At 31.8% G+C, this 16064-nt stretch overlaps 1 protein-coding gene across 1 annotated transcript in view; it reads left to right on the forward strand.

Annotated features, from left to right (window-relative positions):
* LOC129226988 (elongation of very long chain fatty acids protein AAEL008004-like) overlaps positions 1-16064 on the forward strand; it is a 45857-nt gene that overhangs the window by 11265 nt on the left and 18528 nt on the right. Inside the window, exon 2 of the mRNA XM_054861620.1 lies at positions 6315-6378. Within this exon, the coding sequence (XP_054717595.1) occupies positions 6321-6378 (58 nt within the window). The 5' untranslated portion in view covers positions 6315-6320. The remainder of the gene's footprint in view (positions 1-6314; positions 6379-16064) is intronic.

The raw sequence follows: 16064 nt of genomic DNA on the forward strand, positions 1-16064 counted from the left end.
TATTCAATTTTAAAATATTCAATTTTGATACTACAACATAGCAATCCATTAGCAAACCGGGAAATCAGGGGAAAAAAGCAAACTAATTTTTAAAATATTCTATTTTAATACTACTACAAAATGTCAAACATTCTTCTTGTTAACCGGTAAAATACTATGCATATCTTCTTTCTCTGCCCTCTTCCATTTCACCCTTTGATTTGGTTTTGTCAAACAAAATGTCAAACATTCTTCTTGTTAAAGGTGCAATACTACGCATATCTTCTTTATCTGCCCTCTTCCATTTCACCCTTTGATTTGGTTTTTGAAATTAATCCGAGGGAGAGGTTAAAGCTCTTACTTTTAGAGATAGTGATTTTAGAAAGGTGGATAATAAGTGTATTCGGGTAATTATAGGGGTACAGAGTAATTTTTTCAAAATATAAGTCCCGAAAAGACAGCTTTAGGTTAACTTTGGTCAATTAAGGGGGGAGGGGGTGCTGAACTCCAGGCAGATTCTTCCCTCTCGTGCCTCCCCCCCCTACAACTCGCAGATAATTCCCTCTGGATCTGCTATTGAATAATTCACTATTAGGGCTTTCTCAGCTTTCGTGTGTTTTACTCCTCTAAAATAAAGTTTACTCCTCAAAAAAAAAAAAAAAAAAAATCAAAAAGTATTTTTGCGGCTTGAAAAAAACCCTGGCTGCATCTCTAGACCTACGTATTGTAAAACGTATCATTTCCAAAGGTTTTTAATATATTTTTCAGCCCGCTATTCCGAATTTTTACACAACTCTACGCTCCCTTTTTTTAAATGGGGGAAATTAATCCAGAAGAAAAAAAATATGGCATGTATGTCATTGTTCAAGGATAAGTGCAATGATGTATTTTACGATTCCGTTTCGAATTTCGCGGTTTAGCTTTGTAAAATGCTTGCGTCATAAATACCAGTGATTAAGTTCAAATGTTGTAATAAACCCGCAATTTCTAAAATTAGACGAAAAGCGTTAAACGACAGTTCAGTAAGCTGGCATACTCAGCCAACTGTGGAGGCTTATTGTCTTGTTTTAAGGTCTATTTATTTCTGATGATATAAGTAATGTTGTTTTGCAAGCTTTGTAGTGAACACGACAAATGCGTTGTGGTTTTGAACTTTTTAAACAGACAAAATGTTTCCACATTAACATGTAGTATAAAAAGCAATACTTAGCAATGGGAAATAATTCCTTGTTACATCAATTGTGTAATTCAAATTATTTTCTTATTTTTTTCCCCCCGTGGGAGGTTAAAGCGCAGTATCTACAGAAATGAGTTTCTGAGATATTTGGAGAAATGTGTCTTGGATTCCATACCAATGATAGGGAGATATCGGAATTTTGCGTTTTTTTTTTTTTTTTTTTGAGTTTTCTTTTCATTGGAAACCAAATAAACATGTTTATACAATAAAACTACAAAACAAAATATTAAAAAAAAAAACGAAAAAAAGAAAAAATGAAAAATATTGAAATACCTTTCAAAAAAAGTATATTGCTTTAAACTACGCTCTTTTGCGGAATTCTCCTTATTTAGCTTGATATTTTTTGATTTTACCCACGAAGCTACCCATAAAAAATATTTAAAAAACTTATGAATGACTTAACTGTTTCTCAATTTGAATGATAACCTTTATTTTCTGCATTTCTTCATAACTATTGAATGTTATGCAATTACATTCTATGTAAGTAATTTTAAGATTCGTATTCAGGTAGCCTTATTATGTTCCCATCAGTATCTCTACTAATATAGGTTGTATAAAGTGGCACCACACGGGAGAGGTACTCGATAATAAACTAAGAAACTGACCTAATATTTTGGTATTTTTGACATTTTTCTTCTTCTTCAACGCCTTCTTTTTTCGAGATACTACAAAAGGAGATTAATTTGCATTTTATCATTAACTAGCTGCGTTGCCCGGCTTTGCTCGGTCCACCTTGTAAACACAAATTGTGTCAAGTGCCGTATATTCAACAATCAGACTTGAATAATTTAAAAAAAAAATCATGCAAAATTTCTCTCCCAAACAAACACGACAGGTATTAAAATACTTTTAAGAAATTAAATCGAGAAAGATTTAAAAGCGTAAAGAATTTAAAAAGCGTAACCATGGAGACACGAAATAAAATAAGTTTAAGGAATTAAAATGCGAAAGAAAATGGTTAAAACAATTTGAATGGACATGAGATTTTTTGAACTTGACTTAAAAAGGCCTGTAACTTTTTTTCCTTTCGAGATAGAAGAATAGTTTTTCGACCATAGATCGAGATAGATCTGGAGAAAAAAATGTCGCTTTTTCTAATGGTGTCAAAAAGAAAACTGGGACAATTCCTTCACTTTTATTGACAGATTTAATGAAGAAAGTAGTACATAAATTTCAGCTAAGCCTAAAAAAATACGAGCTAAAAACGCAAATAACTCCCGCCGTAATTAAGTTTGAGCCTTGAAACGAATTGCATAGAACGCGGAAAATTCTATTATTTCCAACGTTATGTAATATAAATATGTGTGCAAGTAATTTTTCACCCCCATATTTGGGAATTTATATGAAAATTGGGCCTAAATTGGAATAAAAAAAGAACTACTCGTCAAATTTTTTTTCGAACCGGTTTGTAAACCTTTCCGGGACTGAAAGAAAAATACTGTGAAAATTTCAGCGAAATCGGCCGAGTAGTTCTCGAGTTTTGCGCGTTCAAACAAACAGACGCTTTTTGGAGACTTTATTTTATACTATGTAGAGATAAATATCGAGGGATTGAAGTTACGTTACGCACGTATGTTACTACATTATAATTTTTCGGGTGCATTGGAAAAAAAATCTGTTTATTGTGTGAAGATGGTTTATTCAATTTTATTTTAACCATTATGCGTTTCTAATCCTGGCAAAGAGTGACGAATGCATTTTGAAGTTTTTTCCTACTGAGCACTTCACCTCATGTAGAAATATCCGTGTGAAACACTCTAATGTTTCTATTTCCACATAATTTTATTTTAACCATTATGCGTTTCTCATCCTGTCAAGGAGTCACGAATGCATTTTGAAGTTTTTTCCTACTAAGCACTTCACCTCATGTAGAAATATCCGTGTGAAACACGCTAATGTTTCTTTTACCACATAATTTTATTTTAACCATTATGTGTTTCTCATCCTGTCAAGCAGTCACGAATGCATTTTGAAGTTTTTTTCCTACTAAGCACTTCACCTCATGTAGAAATATCCGTGTGAAACACTCTAATGTTTCTATTACCACATAATTTTATTTTAACCATTATGCGTTTCTCATCCTGTCAAGGAGTCACGAATGCATTTTGAAGTTTTTTCCTACTAAGCACTTCACCTCATGTAGAAATATCCGTGTGAAACACGCTAATGTTTCTTTTACCACATAATTTTATTTTAACCATTATGTGTTTCTCATCCTGTCAAGCAGTCACGAATGCATTTTGAAGTTTTTTCCTACTAAGCACTTCACCTCATGTAGAAATATCCGTGTGAAACACGCTAATGTTTCTTTTACCACATAATTTTATTTTACCCATTATGTGTTTCTCATCCTGTCAAGCAGTCACGAATGCATTTTGAAGTTTTTTCCTACAAAGCACTTTACCTCATGTAGAAATATCCGTTTGAAACACTCTAATGTTTCTATTACCACATAATTTTATTTTAACCATTATGCGTTTCTCATCCTGTCAAGCAGTCACGAATGCATTTTGAAGTTTTTTCCTACTAAGCACTTCACCTCATGTAGAAATATCCGTGTGAAACACTCTAATGTTTCTATTTCCACATAATTTTATTTTAACCATTATGCGTTTCTCATCCTGTCAAGGAGTCACGAATGCATTTTGAAGTTTTTTCCTACTAAGCACTTCACCTCATGTAGAAATATCCGTGTGAAACACGCTAATGTTTCTTTTACCACATAATTTTATTTTAACCATTATGTGTTTCTCATCCTGTCAAGCAGTCACGAATGCATTTTGAAGTTTTTTTCCTACTAAGCACTTCACCTCATGTAGAAATATCCGTGTGAAACACGCTAATGTTTCTTTTACCACATAATTTTATTTTAACCATTATGTGTTTCTCATCCTGTCAAGCAGTCACGAATGCATTTTGAAGTTTTTTCCTACTAAGCACTTCACCTCATGTAGAAATATCCGTGTGAAACACGCTAATGTTTCTTTTACCACATAATTTTATTTTAACCATTATGTGTTTCTCATCCTGTCAAGCAGTCACGAATGCATTTTGAAGTTTTTTCCTACTGAGCACTTCACCTCATGTAGAAATATCCGTGTGAAACACGCTAATGTTTCTTTTACCACATAATTTTATTTTAACCATTATGTGTTTCTCATCCTGTCAAGCAGTCACGAATGCATTTTGAAGTTTTTTCCTACTAAGCACTTCACCTCATGTAGAAATATCCGTGTGAAACACGCTAATGTTTCTTTTACCACATAATTTTATTTTACCCATTATGTGTTTCTCATCCTGTCAAGCAGTCACGAATGCATTTTGAAGTTTTTTCCTACAAAGCACTTTACCTCATGTAGAAATATCCGTTTGAAACACTCTAATGTTTCTATTACCACATAATTTTATTTTAACCATTATGCGTTTCTCATCCTGTCAAGCAGTCACGAATGCATTTTGAAGTTTTTTCCTACTAAGCACTTCACCTCATGTAGAAATATCCGTGTGAAACACTCTAATGTTTCTATTTCCACATAATTTTATTTTAACCATTATGCGTTTCTCATCCTGTCAAGGAGTCACGAATGCATTTTGAAGTTTTTTCCTACTAAGCACTTCACCTCATGTAGAAATATCCGTGTGAAACACGCTAATGTTTCTTTTACCACATAATTTTATTTTAACCATTATGTGTTTCTCATCCTGTCAAGCAGTCACGAATGCATTTTGAAGTTTTTTTCCTACTAAGCACTTCACCTCATGTAGAAATATCCGTGTGAAACACGCTAATGTTTCTTTTACCACATAATTTTATTTTACCCATTATGTGTTTCTCATCCTGTCAAGCAGTCACGAATGCATTTTGAAGTTTTTTCCTACAAAGCACTTTACCTCATGTAGAAATATCCGTTTGAAACACTCTAATGTTTCTATTACCACATAATTTTATTTTAACCATTATGCGTTTCTCATCCTGTCAAGGAGTCACGAATGCATTTTGAAGTTTTTTCCTACAAAGCACTTCACCTCATGTAGAAATATCCGTGTGAAACACGCTAATGTTTCTTTTACCACATAATTTTATTTTAACCATTATGTGTTTCTCATCCTGTCAAGCAGTCACGAATGCATTTTGAAGTTTTTTCCTACTGAGCACTTCACCTCATGTAGAAATATCCGTGTGAAACACGCTAATGTTTCTTTTACCACATAAGTTTCGCCGCAACGTTTTTTATTCCTGTTTCTGATGTAGGCAAGAAAATATGCTAACTAAACTGAAGTTTCCAAACTAAGAAACAATGATATGTAGTGAAAAAAAGTGAGCATTTTTTTTTTCAAAATAGAATGTTTTTAAAGAAAAATGTTTATGATTTTTGATTTGTCTGCTGGTCACGTTGAAAATCAATTTCATCTATTCGGTAAGTTACCGCCTCATAGCCAGGGATAAGGCAGAAGTACATGAAATACACCGCCAGCTCAGTCAATTCCAGCCGAGGACTGCAGTTTCGTGCTTATTAGCACTCATCAGCCCAGCATAGGAGTGACTAAACTGAAGTTTCCAAACTTCGCTTCCTTAAGAGGTTTTCCACCTCCAGCTCAGTCACTTCTATGCCGGGCTGATGAGTGCTAATAAGCACGAAACTGTAGTCCTCGGCTGGAATTGACTGAGCTGGCGGTGTATTTCATGCAATTTCACCTAATTAAATTGACTCACTGACATTGAAAAGGGTGTTAAGTCCCCCCCCCCCCCCGAAAAAAAAAGATTTGTTTTTGTTTATAAAAATTAATATGATAAATTCACTAAAACAATTTACTAATGGATATAAATTACGTGTTTTCAATGTTTCAAAATAAATGATTACTTAACACGAAAACTGTGTTCTGGTAAAAATTATACACCTCCAAAACTTTTTTTCGAGTCTCTTTTAAAATTTGATTTTTAGACTTACATCGCTTTCAATATTTCAGTTGGTTAGATAGACTCATGTAATGTGCATGTTCTTTGATGTCTTATTGTATAACATTATCTGAAATTATTTTAATGCTGCACCAAAATTTTATTTAGGGTTCTTATTAAAAATGTTTTTCTTCTTTTAAGGTCAAAATGGCACAAGTAGTAAACATTATGTCACAGTGGTACACTAGTATAATGGCCAATGCTGGTAAGTGTCCAAATGCTGTTTTCTTTTTTTCTTTTTTTTTTTTTTCTTTTTTGTGAATACTTAAGGTAGGCGACCACCCGAATTTTCTTTAAAAAAAAATTGATTTTGAGATTTTGAGAAATTTAGAGAACTTCGGTGTTTTTTCTAAATCCACAACTGTTTTTTAAATCGACGAGTTATTGAGAAAACTAGAAGAAATTTACTAAACTCAAATGCAGTGCTTATAACTGAAATTTACTTTTTCTTTATTGATTTTCTCATAACCACGTTTTCCAAGTTTTTATTTACGCCAACAGCTTTAGCGAAAAAAGTATAAAATTTAAAGATTTGAAACTTTTCAAACATGGTAATTGAACAAATTACTGTGATGTAAACCTCAAAAAGTTAATGTACATGCAATATGTGGTTTTGAAATAATGAGCAATTAAACTTAAGGGGGCAGAAAGTACCTGTTTCGGGAGCAATGTTCAAACATTTACCCATAAAACCTGCTTTTAGTTAAGTATTTTCAAATGGAAGGGTCATATCACTCTGTAGTATCTCACGAAGAGATAGACACAAAAAGTTTATAAAATTATGAAAAAAGTAAGGCTCTGGAAGTGTTAAGGAAATGGTTTTTTTTTTGCTAAAAATATGGCATTTAAAAAATAAAATAAAAAAAAACCTATCGCTTTTTTTTTTCAACAAATAAAGAGTCAAAATGTGTTATTTATGTCATGCTCAATAATCGTATAAAGTTTCAGAAAAGTGCAATGAATAAAAAAGAAAAAAATATTTAGGGTGTTCGCCTACCTTAAATAGTAATTAATTGGAATCTTATTTGATGCGCATTTACGTGTTACAAAGTCTTGATCATAAGTCAATTTTTTTAATAATAATAAAAAAAAAATAAGAATTTCCAATGTTTAACGATAACAATTAATGAAACATGCAGTTTACACAAACTTTTATTCCCTTCCTTAAGGTAATGTTTAATGAAAGATATATTTTTGTGTTAAATTTGTATATAATATTTAAAAATCGCATCTAATTGTCTTTTAAAAGCAGGCATACGTTATTTTTCAAAAAAATAATAAAAGGTACACAATTTGAAATAAAACAATGGGAAGCACGTGTGAATGATATTCAGCTCTTTCTTACGAGGGAGATGTTAAGAGTTCTCTTGCATAAGAAAATCACTAGATTCTGCTGTTTTTAAAAGAATGTTTAAGGTATTCAAAATGATTCTACAATTGGAAGATCGTCAAAGGGAGAGAATGGTATGTCTTAATTTTCAAGACCGGTATTGACTAGGGCAGCTGTATATTTGGGAGATTCACAAAATAAGATACTTTTTCAAAAAATAAAATCCTGTTGTCGGCAGAATAAAACATTCAAATTTCCTCTAAAATATTTTTTCATGAACCATTTGCCTTTGGCATGGACAGAAAAATCAATGACAAATTTGGACTCAAATGAGGTTACAAAAATAAAATAATTGAAAAATAATATGCCTTTCTGTGGCATTTAAACGAAGCAAAGTTATAAACAATTCAGTAAATTAAAAGGTTTTAATTTAAATTCATTCTTTTCAATTACTATCCATTCTAACGACATAGGATTGATGTACTCATCTGATATTTAACTTCTGTTCCCAAAATATCACAGATGCTTCTATTTGCACACTAATTTAAAGTAAATACCTTTGTCTAGGATTTTTTTAAAAATTTTGTTGCTTGAAAAAATGGAACAAGGATTACTACCCAGATGTTCAAGTATGTAGGAGAATGTGGGACAAAGTGAAATAGTTAAGATAACTTTCCTTTCTCAAAATGAACAAATATGAAATTTGTTTTAAAAATAGCTGTAAAAAAAACTTTTATTTAAGCATTATTTAAAAGAAATTTAGCGTTAAACTTTAACCTTAAAAATAAAAAAAGTGTAAAAATTTGCCCATTTTTTACGGGGCAAAGTCAAAAGTAAAATATTTATCTAAAATAATACTTTACTTTAGATCATTAAAATTCTTTTGATGAAATGACTGAGTAAATAATAGAAATGAGAAATGAAAAAGAACAAAGAAAGAATGAACAAATGAAAAATAATGAAACAATAAAAAATTAATTTATAAGTCAATATATGAGAAAAAATAAATAACTGAATAAAACAGTGAATGAAAAAGAAAATAAGTGAATGAATGAATAAATAAGTTGATAATTAAATAATGGAATGGTAAATGAATTAGTTAATAAATGAATACGCAAGTGTTTTATTAAATGATTAAATAAGTTAGCGTAATCAATTATTTCACTTTGCTTTATTCACTTTGCCCGCATGCATTTAACTAATTGTACAAAACATTCGGAATTCAAATAAGTTTATTATTAAACAAACAAACGCTGCTAACAGGTCTCAATTAGTATTTAAAAAGTTAACAACAAGAACTTTTATGATTTTATAGTAACCAAAGTAGTTTTTTACTTGCAGCAAAATATTACAATATGAGTATCAATTTTTGAAAACTCATCCAATCCTCGAATGACTTTTCATCCAGAAGCTCACAATTCTTTGCATTGAAAAAGGTGCACCGAAACACGTGTCTGCAGTAATTTGCCATTTTTGTGCATCAAAACGTTGGTTTCATTCAACAGAGTAAATATTTCACTATTTCACTTTTCCCAGCTATTTCACTTGATCGCGCTATTTCAGTACCCCTATTCTTCTACTTGCTTAAAAAAGGAAATGTGGAAGACAAACTTTAATTTTTTGCTAGATATTTCAATTTAGTTTTAAAAAAAAATTTATTCGATAAATATTCTCTTTAAATTTTTTTAAACAAAGCATGACACTTTTTTTTTTGTCGTAACATCATTCCAATGAAAATTTAGTCATTATACAAGAAGAGTTTCTGTGAGCATTATTTATTCTGCAGTTTTAAAGTATTTATAATGGGGTTGTTTCCTTCAGTCAAAAGTACTATTTTTAGTCACTGAAATTGATAGAATAAGCAAGAAAAAAAAAACCATGTACCCAGAAAATACTTTTATTTTCCCAACAGTTATTGTTTTAATTTATTTTTTAAAATGTCCGATTTTGAAAACAAGGCGTGGTCTTTATGACGTCATAAATGATGCAATTTGGCGCATCTTTCTTTCGAGTTTCCACGTTATCATAATCAACAAGCGAATTAAATAATGCGCTCTACACTTGCTATCAACCATATCGTTGCCAGTACATGTGAGTAAGGATGGAAATTAAGTATTATGGTTTGTGAATAGCAACACTGAATGGTATTTCATCAATTGTGATGTCATCGGCAGATGCGTTAACAATGAAAGCGCACCGATTAAAGTTTTTTTTTAAATACTTTAAACTTAGTCAAATTATTTTAAAAATGGTCAGATCCTGTGTTTTTAAGCATGCTCTTTCAGAGTGAAACCCCGTTTATCCGTTTCTCTTTTACACGTTTTTATCAATTATGTTTTTTTAAATTGGTCCCTACAGAGTCTGATACACATTATCTTATACCTATTATACGTTTTTTTCATTTGTACGCTTTTTCATACAGTCCCTTCAAAAACGTATAAACGGTGCTTCACTACTTTTAAAATTTTGGAAACGATCCCATTGAAAAATGAGTAATGTTTGGTTCAAATAAAGAATAATAACAAGCCAAACCTATCTGAAATCTTGAAAAAAATCTATTAAGCTATCCAAATTATCTTGAATGTTTAAAAAAAAACCGATAATTTTCTCCTATTTTGCGAATCACCCATTTAAAGAACTAAAATTGTATTTCTTTGTCTGCTGACGATGATGGTCACGGAACCACGACTTTCTCAATCCGCGTGGGGAGACGAAATCGGTTTCACTTTGTTGGACTAGTAAAATGACAAAGCGGTCGTATTGAATTCACCCAGCTTGGCAAAGGAGAATCATGGACCCGTAACAAGCATCAACACAAAGTAGCTATTTTTTCGTAAGACATATGGTAGACAAGGATAAGCCATTAAGTAAGCCACACACGAAGCCCGACTATGACTTGTGAGGACATTTGGCATGAACTTTGTTCAGTGCCACCGCCCCTCCCCCCGTTCATACTGAATAGTTGAAGAATGAAAATGCGTTAACACCTGCTTATTGCTGCAACCAGGTAAAATTTGATGCTGTTTTGGATAAATATGCCAAATAATATAGCATGTCATCAAATTTTGCTGGTTGCAACAAGATGTAACTATTAAAACGTGCACTACGAAACTTTAAAGTGTAATATTGCGTAAATTCAGTGTAAAGCGTGGAGTGGCTTGGGTATTTGTCAAAAAGATAACCCTTCAAACTATTTTTGTTTTTTGAATTTTCATCTTGCTATAGTCATCAAATTTTGCTGGTTGCAACAAGATGTAACTATCCAAAGCGTGCTCTACGAAACTTTAAAGTGTAATATTGCGTAAATTAAATGTTAAGCCTGGAGTGGCTTGGGTATTTGTGAAAAAGATTACCATTCAAAGGATCTTTGTTTTTTGAATTTTCATCTTGGTATAGTGCGATACGAAATGACTCCTATTGTTGAAAACTTTACCATCAGATTTGGTGTCCCTCAAACTTTGGTGAACTGTGCACGCAGGGACATGCACAGAATTTTTTGGGCCCGTCACAAATGACTTTTTCCGCCCCCCCCTCCATATTGTTTTCCCCTGCATTTCACCCCTAGTTTTGAAAATATTGGGGCCCGGGACAACAGGTGTCCCTTCTCCCCTTCCCCTTGTGCACGATCCTGTATGCACACTCCATGCGAGTATCTTGACCTGGTCACAAAAGATAATATAAAAAAAAAATTACCACGATAATCACTTGCTTCGTTAGATTGAGTTGAAAAATAAAAAAAAAACGATTCCGAGTGATCATCAGTATGATGGGGATAATCAATCGGAATCTTTTTTTTTCCACCTAATTTCCTGCAACATTAATGCACTTATACCATAGTTTTATCAGAATGTTACGTGAAATATGTACACAAAAATTTAATGAACAATGTTTGCATTTGCAATGGGGTTGTTTTCTTCAGTCAAAAGTAGTACTTTTGGTCACTGAAATTGATAGAATAAGCAAAAATAAATAACATGGACCCAGAAAATACTTTCATTTTCCCAACAGTTATTTTTTAATTAATTTTTGAAAATGTCCGATGTGTCTAACAAGGCGTGGTCTATATGACGTCATAAATGATGCACTTTGCCGCATCTTCCTATCGCGTTTCCACGTTATGATAATCAAAAAGCGGATTAAAATTGAACTCTACGCTTGCTATCAGCCATATCGTTGCCAATACACGTGAGTAAAGATGCGAATTAAATATTTTGTTCTGTGAATGGCAACACTGAATTATTTGTGATGTCATCGGCAGAAGTATAAACAATAAAAGCTCACCGAATTTAGTAATTTTTTAAAAATATTAAACTTAAACAAATTATTTTAAAATGGTCAGATCCTATGTTTTTAAGCACGCTCTTTCGGAAAAAAATAGTTTTAAAATTTTGGAAACGACCCCATTATATGTATTACAAGTGGTGCACTGCAAATTAAGTAATAATACTTACATTTGCAATTCTGTTAACTCGAGAAAGAATACTGGTTCAAATAAATAAATAAATAAATAAGACGAAATACGAAGCGTCCTTAACATCTTCTGATTGCTCAGCCGTCGACACTCCACATTAGTTACATGTGACATAGCTTTCTCAGGCATGTTCAGAATAATAATGTAATAGCTCTTTTTTCGTTTTAAAACAATAAATACTAATCGCTATCAAAGAAATGCATAAGAGGGAAAAAAAAACCAACATTCTAGGTCAAATACTTCCTCTACGTCACACTATCTCCGGAGTTCGTTCGCATCTAGCATCTTTACAGTTAGTAAAAAGGTAGCTTCCTCAAGGTCACGTAGTTTCAGCAGGAAAAACGTCTGATTGAACAAAGCGCTCGTTCAGTCTCCTGATAAAAATGACTACAACTTCTCCCAGCGTGGATACCGGAAGAAATTCCCGATCGCCGAAAAGCAGAGCGTTTTCGCATCCTTTAAGAGATTAGCGGGTTTCTTTTCGCCTCAAAAACTTTTTCTTGTTCTTGCTGATGAGCCCCGGTGTCACGAGTGAGTGATTCCTACTGCTCCATTTCGCGATGGAGCTGGAGATTAGGTTGCTAACGGAGTTGGGATTCACTTTTGGGTTTCTCCAGTTATGTAGGTGGTACCCGAAACCGTTTCGGAGATGTTCCATTTAATTTAATTTTGCAAATCATTTTAGTTTTATTCCCACCAAGTGAGGAGAAATATAGGAAAAATAAAAATTTATAATCATATAACATTTTTTTTCCACAATGCAGGTATATGAATATGAATTAGTTGGTTTGTTTTTGTCTCAAAAACTTTTTCATGCTATTTTTGAGCCCCGTTGTCACGAGTAAGTCATTCCTATTGCTCCATTTCATGATGGAGCTGGAGATTAGGTTGCTAACGGAGTTGGGATTCACTTTTGGGTTTCTTTAGTTATGTAGGTGGTACCCAAAACCGTTTCGGAGATGTTCCATTTAATATAATTTTGCAAATCATTTTAGTTTTATTTCTACCAAGTGAGGAGAAATATAGGGAAAATAAAAAATTATAAAATTTATAATCATATAACAGTTTTTTCCCACAATGCAGGTATATGAAATATGGATTAGCTGGTTTGTTTTTGACTCAAAAACTTTTTCTTGCTATTTTTGAGCTCCGGTGTGTCACAAGTAAGTGATTCCTACTGCTCCATTTCGCGATGGAGCTGGAGATTAGGTTGCTAACGGAGTTGGGATTCACTTTTGGGTTTCTCCAGTTATGTAGGTGGTACCCGAAACCGTTTCGGAAATATTCCATTTAATTTAATTTTTCAAATCATTTTAGTTTTATTTCCACCAAGTGAGGAGAAATATAGGAAAAAATAAAGATTTATAAAATTTATAACCATATAAAAATTTGTTTTCCACAATGCAGGTATATGAAATATGGATTAGCTGGTTTGATTTTGCCTCAAAAACTTTTTCTTGCTGTTTTTGAGCCCCAGTGTCACGAGTAAGTGATTCCTACTGCTCCATTTCGCGATGGAGCTGGAGATTGGGTTGCTAACGGAATTGGGATTTACCTTTGGGTTTCTCTAATTATAATGTTGGTATCTGAAACAGGTTCCAGTGCATTCGGTTCGATTCAATTTTTCAAATAAATTCAGTATTATTTCCACTAAGGAAAGAAAAACATAGGAAAAATTAAGATACACGCATTCATAAGTATCTTAAAAAAACTTGTTTTTTTCGCAATGCAGTCACATGAATTGTATATATTAGCGAGGTTTTTCCAGTCAAAAAAATATTTTCTTATTCTTCTGATGAATACATTTCTAATGACAGAATCAAATGTCCCCGTCAATTTACGCAAAACCTATTACTCCGACTTTCACAAAACTTGACATACATGTTACGTTGCCATTTAACAGTTTTATGCAAAAAATTCCATACTCTCCCGCTTATGACCCTCAAAGAATTCAATTAATTTTTCATATCAGTTTCACTTTTTTCCAGCACCCTATAATTTTTTATTATATTTACAATTTTTTTTTCAATATCTAGACACACAACTACAAGTAAATGCTGTAACAATAACCTGATTAACTACGACCGCTTAAGAATAAGCAAGAAAAAACGATTAACAATCAGAGCTAGATTACAATTAAAAATCAATGATAATCATTCAAAGCAACACATTAAAAATAAATAATTATAAACAACTGTAAAAGCGTAAAGCATGTAATTCAGGAAAACATTCTTTTAACGACATTTCTAAATTAATGTTTCTTTCTAAAAATAGTTCATTAGTTTATTTTCAAATAATTGTTTTGTAATTACTTTTTTTTTAAACTGTTTGGTAATTTATTCCACATTTTTTGGCCTTATTGAGTTTAATCCATTGAATAACACGTTCGTTTTCGCTCTCGGAAGAAGTAAGAGATCTATATTCTTGTTTAGAAGCTCCACCTATTTAGTATATTATCTAATTTTTATTGTATTTATCCTTTGAAATTAATTAACACACCTTCATTTCATTTTTTTAAATCAGCGGTAAATCAAATCTATTAAGCAAACCATTTTCTTTATTTTGTCTAATTTTATAAACTTCTAAATAAGATACCTATATCACTATGCCACACTATGACGTTATATAAATAATGCACTGCAAAAAGAGCCTTTATTTTCCATTTTCTTTCATGCGGTTAAATAAATTTGTTTCTTTTGACGTGTTCAATAAAATCAAGCGCATTCTAAAAGTTACAGGGAAAAGCTCTAACAGAAACTATCAATGTCAAATCATCTTAGAAACCTACATGTTGAAATGTCGTCTAAAAAGCAAAAAAAAAAAGAAAAGAATAACAATATTTCCACTTCAGAGATTCACCTGTTCAGGAAAAGAATGGACTTTGAGATCGTTAATATTTTTAAATATTGTATAGTATTGTTCCTGAAAAAAGGAACGAATTAAACTAATAAATGTAATAACTAAGAAAAGAAAATATTATGTAGATGTTCTTAGAAACTCTTCCACTTTTGAACCACTTCATATTTATAAACAAAAATATTTGTGGTTTTTTAAATGCGCCTAGGTGATTAAGAAAAAACAACTCACGCAGTTTTTCAATATTGAATATTTAAACAAACCGAGTCAAAAGGCCCTTCAAAACAATGCATCTTAGTTTATATATAAATGGAAAAGCTTTGCTGCATTCACTGCTAAAAAAAGGTCTCCACTGAGAAATTGTACAAAACAACTAGTTAGTTCTCATTAAAATGATTTTTTTAAGTTTTCACTTAAGCAATAACAAATTTAAGTAACTAATCTGAATATGATTTAACTAAAAATCAATACTGTACAGTAAATGAACTTCTCTTCAAAAACTGGATCTTAAAATATGCTTATGTATTCCTTTTTCTTTCTTTCTTTCTTTTTTTTTTTTTTTTTTGTCATTATTGAAATACATTTATTAACTTCTGTCAACAAGAGAGTTAAAAATATTTCGATTGTATGTATTTTGGAACAATTCTTATTGCAAAACATTAAAAAAAATAGTACTTTAATTATGGATAAAAAAAATAGAATGTGTCATAATTAGCGCCCGAATGAAATGCGAGCGCATATGCAAATTGCACACTTTACCCTCTTTTGGTGTTGGTGCATATAAATGGATGAAATTTTTAAAAAAAAAATGCATATTACTGGGGCACTTGCTTTAAGATTTTTTTTTTCCTTTTTTCCTTTCTTCTATATCCAATATATAGGAAAAAATATTGGATTCGTGCAAATTTTCGAATTTCGACGAATTTGAACGTTTTGAGGTATGCTGAGTCCATTTCAACCATTTTTTACTTTGAAGAGATTCTGTAGAAGTTGTAAAGCTGTTTTCATCTTTATAAATGAAATGAAAGAAAAACGATTATCTATAGCAAAAGAGAGAAAACCTACAAGAACATATTTAAATCTATTTTAATAAAAGTAAATAATAGACATGTCACCGTCTGTGCAAATAATTACTTTAATTAGGATGCATTTATTGCCTTAGTAACAAAAAGAAAATGTAAAGAATCTATCTTTCGTTCAGATGAGAGAACTTTCTTGGCGTGATTTAAAGAAA

The sequence above is a fragment of the Uloborus diversus genome, chromosome 1 (genome assembly GCF_026930045.1).
Source record: "Uloborus diversus isolate 005 chromosome 1, Udiv.v.3.1, whole genome shotgun sequence".
Lineage (NCBI taxonomy): Eukaryota > Metazoa > Arthropoda > Arachnida > Araneae > Uloboridae > Uloborus > Uloborus diversus.